Source organism: Dipteris shenzhenensis, chromosome 29 (genome assembly GCF_047967505.1).
Source record: "Dipteris shenzhenensis isolate YYH24624 ecotype China chromosome 29, Dip_SZ_1.0, whole genome shotgun sequence".
Taxonomy (NCBI): domain Eukaryota; kingdom Viridiplantae; phylum Streptophyta; class Polypodiopsida; order Gleicheniales; family Dipteridaceae; genus Dipteris; species Dipteris shenzhenensis.
In genome coordinates, this window is record NC_141624.1 from 34,798,093 (window position 1) to 34,811,301 (window position 13,209).

At 43.3% G+C, this 13,209-nt stretch overlaps 1 protein-coding gene across 1 annotated transcript in view; it reads left to right on the top strand.

The window, feature by feature from the left end:
* LOC147882753 (uncharacterized) overlaps positions 1 to 13,209 on the top strand; it is a 201,525-nt gene that overhangs the window by 167,422 nt on the left and 20,894 nt on the right. The window contains 4 exon segments of the mRNA XM_087400494.1: positions 3,412 to 3,561; positions 3,817 to 3,888; positions 4,017 to 4,085; positions 4,836 to 4,930. Of these exon segments, the coding sequence (XP_087256620.1) occupies positions 3,412 to 3,561; positions 3,817 to 3,888; positions 4,017 to 4,085; positions 4,836 to 4,930 (386 nt within the window).

Genomic DNA, 13,209 nt, shown 5'->3' on the forward strand with positions numbered 1-13,209 from the left:
TCCTGCATCCTTATCCATTCCACCATTTGTGGGCCGCTTCGCCCTTGATGGCTTCTGCAATACTCCAACCTGTTTTGGGTCAGTGAATCCCATGCTCCCTGTGTTCTTCTGTCTATTCCATGCGCTCCTGACACTAGTTGGTTGCGAGGATTGGTGCACCACCTGTACCTCTTAACTGTTGGACTGCTTCCCATGTGCACCAACGAGTACCGCCTGCGCCTATGCACTCTGCTGGACTGCTTCCCATGTGCACCAAGTGTACTTGGTGCACCATTGCACCAGTACTTCCCTCTAGTTCCCTCTGATCAACTTTGACCATACTGGGTCGAGGTTGAGGTTTGGCACTCTTCAGCCATGTATTGCTTCCGTCATATCCAAGTCATGTCCAGGTCCTCTATAAGTCATGTCCATGTCAAGTCATGTCCAAGTCATGTCAAGTCATGTCCATGTTTAGATGTCCATGTTTGTTCCAGAGTGACCAAGATGTGAACATATGTGAACACGATGCGACTAGGTATGACCAAGGTCTAACAACTTGGCATGTTGCTGAGGTGACCATGATGTGACCCAGGTGTCACTCTTGGTGGGAGTCCCGGAGACTTTGAGTACAACAGATCCCCTGCCACTATCATTCACCATCCCGGTGAATGACTGAGGGTCTGTGTGAGAGAAAGTTAAGTATAAATTACAAATAAGAAAGTGACCTTGTGGGTGACATCCCCAAAACTGAAAAGAAAGGGCTCATGGCCTTACAACTATAAAACTAAAATAAGACTATGGCTCATGGCTCGCAAAAAGAATCCAAATGTACAGAGCTCGCAAAAAGAAATGCCGAAATGAAAGATCCAGGAGCTACTGCTTGCTGGATGAAGGTCAGGGATGGGGAGGGGGAGGGTGTGGTGGGTGTGCTGATGTTCCGGAGGTGGTCTTTGCCTCTTCCTCAACTGTATCCATGAGGTTGCGGATGTCCTCATATTTGGATTTATATCTGTGGTAGCCAGACCTGTAATGATCACATCGAGATTGGAGAGCAGCATTTTCAGTTTGCAGCCCATGGAAGTTGTCCTGCAACTTGGAATGTGAAACTTGGAGACGGTCCTTCTCCTCCAGAATCTGCTTCATCTGACTCTGCACCACCTCCACCTGTTGATCCACAGTATGCTTGTCTTCTGCCAGTGAGGTGTATTTGTCCTATAGGGCTGCAAGCTCCCTTTGGATCTCAGCCTGTTGGGCTGAATGATTGTCCTCCAAAACTTTCTTGTTGGCTTTCCACTCTGCCTCCTTCGTTGCAAGACACTGCTGAAACTCGTCCTGCTGAGTTTTCCACGCAGCCTCCCTTGCCTGTAGAGTTGCTCCCCACTCCGCTTCTTTCACCTGTAATGTTGTATCCCATTCTTTATGCATGTTGGCTACCTGCTTCTCATGTTCCAAGTGGAGGTGTTGCTTCTGTGATAGAAGCTTGCAAACCTGACCCGTAGTATTAAAGAGGGAGGCACCCATCTGAATAAAGCTGTCATCTATAATGCGCTAAGCCATATGAAGGGATCTTTTAGCCCATGCATACCTGTCCCGATAGGTCGTTCGATCAGCCATGTCGATGAGTTCGCCATATTCCTTGAAGGCTACTTTCATCCCTTCTTGCTTTGGGTCCTCGAGAGCTGCCACCGGAGCTAGTGTGTCGATGTCTAGGTAGCAACTTGGAGCTCGGGATGCTTTCTTGTTGGAAGCGATTGTCTCTTGCAAGGGAAGTGTGAAAATTTGGTCCAGATCCTCCTCCTCCATGCAAACAGATAGATCTCCTGAGGAGGATGCGAAGTAGGTATCCAACATATCATTCTGAGGAAGTGGAGGACAATCAGCTTGAAAAGGTATCTTACCCCCAGCAAAATAACCTCGCCAGGTCGAGTTTCCAGTGGGTCCTGTTCAGCAGCCTCCATACTCGGATCAGGGGTCAGTCGTCGAGACACCCGGGGTGGTGTCTTCGCATCACCAATGGTTCCCAAAGTAAGATTCAAGTTCAATAACCTGTGTCGCTCTGATGCCTCTCCACTATGAGATCCCAAGGCAGAGGTCCCTGCTGCCATAACTTCTGTTCTAGAAAGGATTGACACTTTGCCTCATGCCTCTCCAAGAAAGAGACTCGTGAGTTAGAGATATCGGAGGGGACTCTGTGCAAGTCATTATAATGGTAGGACGGATAGACAAGATGCATTGGTAAGATAGACATCAAATACAATTCTTCACAAGAGGCTGCAGTCCGTATCTGTTGCCCGACGCCAAAAATCCTATGGATCATTCTAAAACCAAGCACAATGATATCAAATATCACTTCATCCATAAAAAGGTGGAAAATCAGCAGATCCAGATGATCTATTGATCTACCAAGGACAATCTTTGAGACGTATTCACCAAGGCTTTATCAAAGGACAACATTTCCCTATGCAGGCATCTCCTTGGTATATAGAATAACTTCTTTCTTCAGAGAGGGATTGATGATGCAATCTCTAAGTGTCAATTCATACTTGCACAATCATTTTACATTATGTAGGGAATTGTTGGGATATGCCCACCATGGATTGATGGGTTATAATCTTGAGTGAGCATTAATGGGTTACAACATGTGTACTGTCTATAGAGTTCTGTATAATTTGTAGAGCTCAGATCAAGGAATGTACTAGTTGGATAGTTCACCACACCAGTTGATAGCATGAGCTCAGGATAGGCATTGAGATAACCCAAAAAAGCAGGCCAGAAGCAGCTGGTTTCTTCATTTTGCTAGTGCCCTTGTGAAAATCCAATTATAGTATGGAAAATTTCAAGCATAATATAAATGCATTTTTTTTCCATGCAGAAAAGAATCATGTGGCAATGATACCTTTAAAAAGTAGATTGACGCAACTTAGGACATTGCAGGTCTTTGCATGATCTGAATATGTAAATCCTATTGTGTATAGAATTAACTCTGGCAAACAGAATGAAGGTACAACTGTCCTATTGATAGAAACGATCTATTAAGATGATCCTTTCTTCTCATAATAAAAATATATCAAAATATGGAAAGTCATAATATAGTATTTCCAGAAGTAAATATAGTTTTGCTCGCAGCTGTTGCTCCGTATGTCAAAGCGTCCCATTTCTTGTTTTGACAGTTTGATTGTCCTGGAGTGAGCCTTGCACAGGATGCACCCAACGTAACCATCACAAGATGAAAAATCATAATATAGTGTTCCATAAGTGAGCATGCTTTTGTTTGCACATATTATCTCAAAATGTCTCATCTACTCTGATTTTCCGATTGTCCCCTAGTAACCTTTGTGCAAATGCATGCAACGTATATCTTCATGGTTTGTGCACGGCAGTTTTGTTTAGACCAAAATGGCATTATGATGTATCAAACTGGTGACATCACAGGCTCATAAGCAGCTGGAAGTGACTGGTCCGAGTGGAGGGCTCTGCCAGGCAGCAATTCATTATTTTTCTATCAATCCACAGCTGGGTGAAATAACATTTGAAAATGGGAACCTACCAGGTTCTCAGTCTTCAAACATGCTCGCTGAGTTGGTATGTGCATCCTTTTGAATATATAAGAGACAAATTGATAACAGACATACTAAACTAACAAGGGGACACTAGGGAGACCAAGGAGTACATCATATGACTTTGGAAATAACTTGATACAATAAAAACAGTAACAAGAGCATGAACCAATTCTATTTCCTACATGTTTTTATTGCAAGAGCTGCACTTGTATTGAACAAGAGCTGCATGATGCTGTTTCTAAACTCTTTAAGCCAATTCACTTATTTTACTTTTCAGACATTGTTACCAACTAATGATGCCCCTATCTATGAGACCAAGGCAGGTGATATACTTGGACTCTCAGTGAAGGTATCTCCAAACTTATTTTTTCAAATCTATTGTGACAACATTGCATGATTTTCCCAACCAGAATTCAATTTGCGTTTCCCTGTTTCTTAGAGTGAGAACTCATATTATCATTTGCATTGTGGTACCAGGTAAAATCTTTGAATGAAAAAAATGCAAGGGAGATTTTGTGTAACACGAATGTTATCCGCACAGATGAGGTATCTCACAATTTCTTTGTTTGGGTTCTTTGAAGTGCAATCAGTTCTAGTCCATCTATGAATGCTGATCCCTTTGGAAATTTCCAAATTTGGCAAATCATCTTTTACCACTTCTAAAGAATCCCAGATTTATCAATCCAGATTTTTTTGTCAATTGAATTAATTTGTTGAGTTTAATTAGCCACACATGTATTTGCGTGTATATTTTCTTTTAGAATCATGCATGAAAAAGGGATTTCAACATAAGGAAGAATGGTAGAAATGGAATTGCATGGAATTATGAATATTAGACGTGGTTGTCTTTTGCCTTTAATAGAGAAAAGTATAATAAAAAGCACATGTGGTCTAGTGGGGGTGTGTGGGGGGCCTTCATGCTAAGCTGCCTACCTCCATACCAAGTCACTCCATTGCCCTTAGCTACACCGAATTTCTAGGAACTTCAAAAGATCAGCGCATTTTCTTCACATAATAGAGAGCATTGTAAAATCTAGCACCTAATGCAGCAGATATTACCTTTTCATAGAGTTCAAGTATGGCCTTTGAAATCCTTTATATGCTTTTTTTGGTATGGTTAATCCCTTAAAGTTTGTCTAAATTCAATGCTGATTGAATTGGTCCGTTTTTAATGTCATCAATGGAGTTATTGCTTGTGTCTTGTCTTGCATTATCCTTTTACAGATTGTGGATTTTTAATACAGCCTGATTTTCAAGGAAAAATACTTGATTTGGGTTTCCATGCATGAATGACAGATAATGGAGGCTATCAAAGGACAGACTATCGACAATTTTTCACTTTGGCCTGATCTTGTGAGTAGCTGGAAATGGGAGAGATCTGCAAATAAAGGGTAAGTGGGCGCCCATATGTCCATCTGTGATTTTGGAAGTGTTAGTAGAACAAGCTGCAATGTACATTCCAGCTCAATAATTTCCTGAGATCCAATAGACTTGCATAATTTTCCCAGTTATATTATATCAAGGTTTAATTACTATTATACTAACAATATCATTAAAAAAAAAATCCTCTTAGAATTTTCTGTTATGTATGAAGAAATAGCTGAGAGAAGAAACTCAAGCCATAGATACATCATTTCGGAGCATGAAAAACCCGTGGCAAAATACCATTCAAAAAGACAGATTAAATGAAAAAACTGATAAGAACAAAGGCTGTGGCTGGAAATGCCACCTCATGCCTGTGATGGTCTCAAAAAAGAAAGGACAACCTCTCCACTCTCCAAGAAAAATTATTGTCTTAGGGACAAAGGAAACCTAAAGATTGCTGCATCCCTGACCAAAATTCCATCAGAGTGTGTACAATATGTACCAAGATACTGACCAAGGTATGAGCTCGGTGGATCTGGGTGCCATCTATAGCCTTTGTGTAGGAACAAGAATGGAGAAGAGTTGTGAACTCAAGAGGACAAGAAGTGAACACAAGTGAACTTCAACTAAAATGTTCAAATGAAACAATACAAGTACTTGGTATATATAGTACCCAAGTATTGGTCAACTATATAGTTGACTTATGGCCTACAACACCATATCATTGTAGATATCTCTACAAATCCCCCCTCAATGATATGGCTGAAGTACTTTGGAGTCTAGTCTCAGTAGTACCGAAAGTACCATGGTTGCACAAATTCATCCACATGTGGATATAGCAACCTATGGGAGTACAAAAGATAACAATGTCATTTTACAACCCCCCTTGACATTGTTTGTATGTCTCGTATCCCCAAGCCATGTCGATGTCGTGTGAAAAGAGGCGCTGATAGGCTTTTAGTGAAGATATCGGCCACATTGTTCTCAGTGGAATAATATGTGAGGTCGATGAAGCCATCTGTAATACAATCCCGCACATAATGATAGTGATTCTCAATGTGTTTCATGCGAGCATGAAATACAAGATTGTTTCCAATAGCAATGCAACTTTGGCTGTCAAAGAAGATCTGAGTTGTGTCACCATTCTGAGCATGATGCAAGTCATGCAGAAGCTTCCTCAACCACGTACATTCCATAATGGCTGAATTCGCAGCTTTGTACTTTGCTTCATTGCTAGAGAGAGACACTTGGTCTTGCTTCTTATTGAGCCATGAGATACATGCTGAGCCCAATGAGAAGCAATAGCCGGAAGGGGACCTGCGATCATCTATATCCCCTGACCAATCTGAGTCTCTAATGCCACTCAGAGAAATGTCACCATTTAGAGCATAATGCAGCTGATAGTAGGTAAGTGTACCATGTACATAATGGAGTACCCTCTTCGTTGCATTCCAATGCGTGACTGTGGGACAATGCATGAACTGAGATAGAAGCCTTGTGGCATAGGCAATGTCTGGCCGCGTAGAGCATAAGTAAATCAAACTACCAACCAGCTGCTTGTACAAAGTACCTTCAAACTTTTCAGCCTCATCATGCTTAGTCAGCTTGAGTCCTTTTTCCAATGGAGTGGCCACAAGCTTACTATTCTCCATCTTAAATTTCTGCAACAACCCCTTGGCATATTTGGTCTGTGACATAGAAATACTTCCTTGGGTTTGTCAAAATTCAATGCCAAGACAATAGTGTAAGAGACCCAGATCTGTCATGTCAAATGTCTGACAAAGAACGGACTGCACTGCTGCTGCAATTTGCTGAGAATTATTGCCAATGAGTATGATGTCATCAACATAAAGAACCAGCAAGACCAGATCTGATATCTATTGTAGAACATATAAATTTGGCTCTGTGTGAGTGTTTACAAAGCCCTGGGACAGCAAGAACTGATGTATCTTATGATACCATGCACGAGGTGCTTGCCTCAGCCCATACAAGGCTTTCCTAAGCTTGTATACCTTGTGCTCTTGTCCCTGAACAACAAAACCCTGGGGCTAATGCACATAGACCTCCTCCTTGAGATCCCCGTTGAGGAAGGCGATCTGGACATCCATCTGGTACACAGACCAACCATAAAACACAGCAAGAGAGATGACAGAGCGAATGGTAGTCATCTTGGCTACCGGAGCAAAAGTCTTCTCATAATCTATCCCCTCTTCTTGTGCATATCCCTTGGCAGCTAAACGGCCTTTGTGCTTCTCAACTATACCATCTGCATAATACTTTATTTTGTAGATTTATTTTGTGCCAACCACATTCTTGCCAATGGGTGCATCAACCAAGTCCCATGTAGCATTCTTTTGAATGGATCTAATCTCAGCTTCCGTGGCCTTTTGCCACTCTGGATTGCCCTAAGCATCCTCAAAGCAGTGAGGCTCAATTTCAGCTTCCATCACTTGGGTCATGAGAGCAAAATTCACTTGGTTGTTAGCATTCTGAGTGCTGGCCATGGTTCTCCCCAATATAGGCTACTAGGCTGGATGAGATGAATGCCTTCCTTATATAGGCGCAGATGGTTGGTATGTGGACCGACTGAGCATGTCCAAAATGGTTGACTCTTGGTCGGTTTCTGCTCCTTCCTTGGCCGACTTTCCTGGCCCCTCCTGGGGCTCAAAACCAGGGCAAGAGCCCTTTGTTTCATTGTTCAGGGTCCAACCCTTTTGACCAGTCTTTCCAAGGCTTGTGGTTGGCTGGCTTAACCAAGCCCCTAACCAGCCTTGTCACTTGGTTGATCCAAGGTGATCCCTGCCCATCATATCACGCCACCTCTAAGGCCTGTTGCAGACCATCAGCTTACCCACGGATCTCGCCATCTGCTGCTGTTGCGACACCTTCAAGTTGCGGGTCATATACTTGCCTACAGGCCCTACTAATGAGCTCAGCATATAGGTGCCTTTTACCTGGGATACCCCGCCATGTTTGCTATTCCAGATCCACCTCTTCTATGTAAGAGATTACAAAGATATGGTGTTGTAGGCATAAAGTCAACCGTATGGTTGACCATTAGTACTGAGCCCATACTCTTGCACTCTCAAGTGCATTTGCAGATACTCTAGATTGTTGGGTGCATTTGTAGTTACTTTACAGTTGTGGATGCCTTTGAGCTCCGTTGGATGCATTTGAGCACTCGTGGGTGCGCTCTTTCAGATTTGGGTTGTGCATTTTTAGTTTGGGATTGCACTTCAGATTGCAGCAGAGTGCAGTGATTGGTTGATGCCATTTTTGCAGTGATTGCATTGTGCAGTCAGTGGGATTTCAGAGCAGCCAGTCGTACTTTGCATTTACAGCCAGTATTAGTTTAGGATTTGCAGGCACATTTGCATTTACAGCCAGTATTAGTTTGGGATTTGCAGGCACATTTGCAGCCAGTTGCACTTTTGGGACTTGCAGTTCTTTTTGCAGGTACATTTGCAGCTTGTGGGTATCTCATTTTGCATCATGTTGACTCTTTTAGACAGTTTTGGCAATTTGTCCGAGGGTGACAAGCTGGATGGACCAAACTATGCCTTGTGGTCATTCATGCTTAAGAACATCTTGGTTGGTAAGGGCTTGTGGGATATTGTTAGTGGGGATGAGGTGAGGCCAGCAGGCTCATCTACATCCAACATAGCTTCTTCAGGTCAGACTACAGGCAGACAGCAGACTGCTATAGCCCCTCCTGCTAGTCCGATAGCATCGACGGAGGAGCAGAAGAAGTTTGACCGCCGCAATGCCCAAGCGATGTTTTTGATTGCCACTGTGAAGAGGCACATTATGACGACTATCAAGTCGTGCAAGGATGCAAAGGCAGCATGGGAAAGATTAGCAAACATGTATCATGTTAAGAATGAGGCAAGGGCCATTGCCTTGATAAATCAGCTCAAGGATCTCGAGATGCAGGAAGGCTAGGCCATCACTGATCATATTGCCAGGATCACTGATCTATGTGATCAGCTCGCAAGTATTGATGAGGAAATACAAGACAAGAAGCTCATCTCTATTACTCTCAATAGCTTAGCGCCCTCATATGGCACATTCGTCACTTCATTTACCATTGTTCTCAGGGCAGCCCCACTCTCGTTCGATGAGTTGGTTGGGCTTTTGTTGCAGGAAGAGGAGAGATGCTCAAATTTTGCCAAAGCCTCTCGTCAGGGTGAGCAAGCGCTTGCCATGGGTGGAAAAGGCAAATTTCAGAAAAAGTTTGAGCCAAAACACAGCCATACAACTCAGCCCAAGGAGGGGAATGCAAGCAGTTCAAGCAAAAATCAGAAAAAGGGCAAATGCAATTAGTGCAAGAAGCCAGGGCATTACATCGCAGAGTGTCAAAAAAGGATTGCCAATGAAAAGAAGAGGCAAAGGGACAGCTCTAGTAGTAATTTTGTTGCCCCCATTGAAACTCGTGCTTCAGATGCACATGGTGAAGCTCATCTTGCCCAAGGTGATAGAGATTTTGTGTTTACTGCATTTAATGAGAAGATGGATGCCAAGGGGGATTTGAATGCTGAAAATCAATCAACAGATGCTTCCCTTGTGGCAAGTGATACATGGTATATCGACAGTGGTGCTACTAAGCACATGACTCCTCGCTAGGAGTGGTTTGAGAGCATCACACCTGTTCATGGCAGACAGGTTACGTGTGCCAATGATGCTTCTCAAGACATCATTGGAGTTGGGCACATTCCTATTCAGCTTGATAATGGGAAAGTTAAGTATATTCGAGATGTTTGGTATGTTCGAGATTTGAGGCAAAATCTAATTTCAGTTTCAAACATTGTCCATGATCAACATATGTTGGTCGAATTTCAGGATAACCAATGCAGGATAAAGGATCCAAAGAAAGGGTATGATGTTGTAGCAATAGGCACATATGACAGATGCTTATACAAGCTTGATGCTCAGCCTTATGATCAGAAGGTATTGGCTGTAGTAGCAAATACTTCCCAGGCTGATTTATGGCATGCCAGGTTTGGACATGTCCATGACAGGGCATTGTCCTACTTGTACAACAATAATATGACTCAGGGAATGCCAAAATTACAACCACCAGCAAATGAAGTGTGTGAGGGGTGTGCACTTAGCAAATTGCATCGCTTGCCATTCAGTAAACAAGGCAAGAATTGGGTCAAGGCAACCAGAGTGTTGCAGATAGTGCACAGTGATGTATGTGGCCCCATGACTATTCCCACGCATAGAGGAGCAAGGTACTTTGTGACCTTTATAGATGACTTCTCCAAGTTCACGTGGCTTTTTCTCATGAAGGAAAAATCTGAGGTGTTCTATTGGTTTCAGGAGTTCAAAGCTATGGCTGAGAACCAAACCAATTCTAGAATCGGAACACTCAACTCAGATAGAGGGGGAGAGTACATGTCACATGCATTCCAAGGATTTTTTAAGCAACATGGGATTAAACATCACTTGACATGCCCTTATACACCACAACAGAATCCACTCCTTGAGAGGAAGAATCGTACTCTCATGGAAATGACGAGATGCATGCTGAAATTCAAGAGAGTCTCAAAGGCTTTTTGGGGAGCAATAATTGTGACTGCTACTTATATTCAGAACAGATGCCCTACCAAAGCTTTGGTTAATGTGACTCCATTTGAGGCTTTGTATGGCTTTAAGCCAAAGATTAGTCATTTCATAATTTTTGGCTCAGTGGCATATGCTTTGGTTCCAGATACACATCAGACAAAGCTTGATGACAAGAGTGTCAAATGGATTTTCGTGGGGTATAGCACTGAAAGCAGGGGATTTAGGCTTTATAATCCCGCTACCAAGAAGGTAATAATCAGCAGAGATGTTCTCTTTGCTGAGAATGAGTGCATGTAGCCCGCTAGTGCAAACTTGCCACCATACGATGACACCTCTTTGGACATCATCCAGTTTGAGGATGATGAGATGGAGTCTCCTGATGCTTCCCCTTCTACTTCTCATAGTTCAAATGGCTTGCCACATGTTAAGGATGGTCCCTCAAATGTTTCAGATTTGCAGCCATTTAATGAGAATAGACAGCCTCATGTTTGGAGGCATTATCAACGTCGGGAGGCCACTAAAGATGTTGATGCAGCTCCGAGTGGTACAGCAGAGAAATCTATTCCACGTTGGGCAAAGTTGACCATTCAAGATGCTAAGGATCAGCCTACTTTGGGGAAAACCAGGGCCAGCACTCAGAAAAATCAGCAAAAGGTCAAATTTGCTTTGATGACTCAGTGATGGAAGCAATGAGCCTCAGAGCTTCAAGGATGCTTAGCATAATCCGGCATGGCAGAAAGCTATGGAAGCTGAGATTAAATCCATTGAGAAGAATGCCACATGGGACTTGGTTGATGCGCCCATTGGGAAAAATGTGGTTGGCACGAAATGGATTTATAAGGTGAAATACCATTCATATGGCACAGTTGAGAAATACAAAGCCTGTTTGGTTGCCAAGGGGTATGCACAAGAGGAGGGGATAGATTATGAGGAGACTTTTGCTCCAGTGGCCAAGATGACCACCATTCATTCTCTCTTGCTGCGTTTTATGGTTGGTCAGTGTACCAGATGGATGTCAAGACCGCTTTCCAAGCACCTCGTGTGTGGTATCAGAAGATACATCAGTTTTTGCTGCCCCAGGGCTTCGTAAACACTCATACAAAGCCAAATCTGTATGTTCTGCAGCAAAAATCAGAATTGGTCATGTTGGTACTATATGTGGATGACATCATACTCACTGGCAGTGATTTGCAGCAAATTACAGCAGTGCAGTCCGCTTTATGTCACAACTTTGACATGATAGATTTGGGCCTATTGCACTATTGTCTTAGCATTGAGTTTTGGCAGACCCATGATGGATTTCTATGTCACAGACAAAGTATTCGAAGGGGTTGTTGCAGAAATTTAAATTGGAGAACTATAAGCTTGTGGCTACTCCATTGGAAAAGGGACTCAAGCTGAGTAAGCATGATACTGCTGAAAAGTTTGATGGCACTTTGTACAGGCAGTTGGTTGGCAGTTTGATATATCTATGCTCCACACGGCCTGATATTGCATACGCCACAGGGCTTTTGAGCCAGTTCATGCATTGTCCCATGATCACACATTGGAATGCAGCAAAGAGGGTTGTCAGATACATCTCCATCACCTAGTCAAGGTGAACTCGCTTATCACACGATGCCCTTTGGTCTCTACAACAATCCTCACATGTACTAGTTCACATACGCACTAGATTCAAAGCTCTCTCGAGCAACGGGCAAGCCCACCTTGTACAGTAAGAGCAAGATGTCACATACCTCACCTTGCTTGACCCGTACCTGTCTCTACAAAATAAGATGTACCCAGAACCATGTATGAGGTGGAAGGATTACCATAACGCGGAATGCTTGAGCAGGCTCAGAAAGGTAAAAAGAAGTAATGTCCCTTGTACATCTCAACCAGTTCCGGAGATCGCACGAGTACCCTTTCCACAATCCTGGTTGCGGGATGTGAGCAGGGACATTCCCCTAGAAGACACTCGCGCACATGTAGGCTTTGGAGAAGGGGAGACCAGCCATTCCACATCCACAAGCATGACCTAGGTGGATTAGGCACAAGATTGACCTCAACATCGGGATGGAGGACGAACCTCGACATTTGAAGATAGCAACTTGGGTTTGGGAGCATGAGTATCTTCTTGCTGCATTAACTGATTTTTTCCAAGAATATGTGGATGTCTTTGCTTGGTCATACAAAGATTTAAAGGGAGTCCCAGATGAGTTCATGGAGCACTGCATTGACACCGAGGCAAACCTAGTGATCAAATGATCATACCGCATGAATTCCAACTATGGGAAGGTGGTCAAAGCTGACATCCAAAAAATGGGAACAAGCCGGGTTGATATATCCCGTGGACTACTTTGAGTGGGTCAGTGGAATTGTAATCATGCCCAAAGGGAGATGGCGGGTGAGCTCTGGGTGTGCATTGATTATTAGAGTTTAAATGCCACCACAAGACGAGATCAATTTCCCCCTTCACTGATAGGGTGTTGGAGACAGTCGGCGAGGTCACGCTCTATACTCCTTCATAGACGGGTACAGTGGGTACAACCAAGTTAGGGTATGAGAGCAAGACCAGTTAAAGAGCACCTTTGTCACCCAATGGCGGATGTATGCCTACAAGATGATGCCCTTTGGTCTATGCAATGCACTTCAACGCATGGTCACCAAACTGTTCTAGGAGAATATTGGGAACTTTCTTGAGGTATTCTTGGATGATTTATTGGCTTTCAATGGTAAGAATGCCTCTCACCTCGAC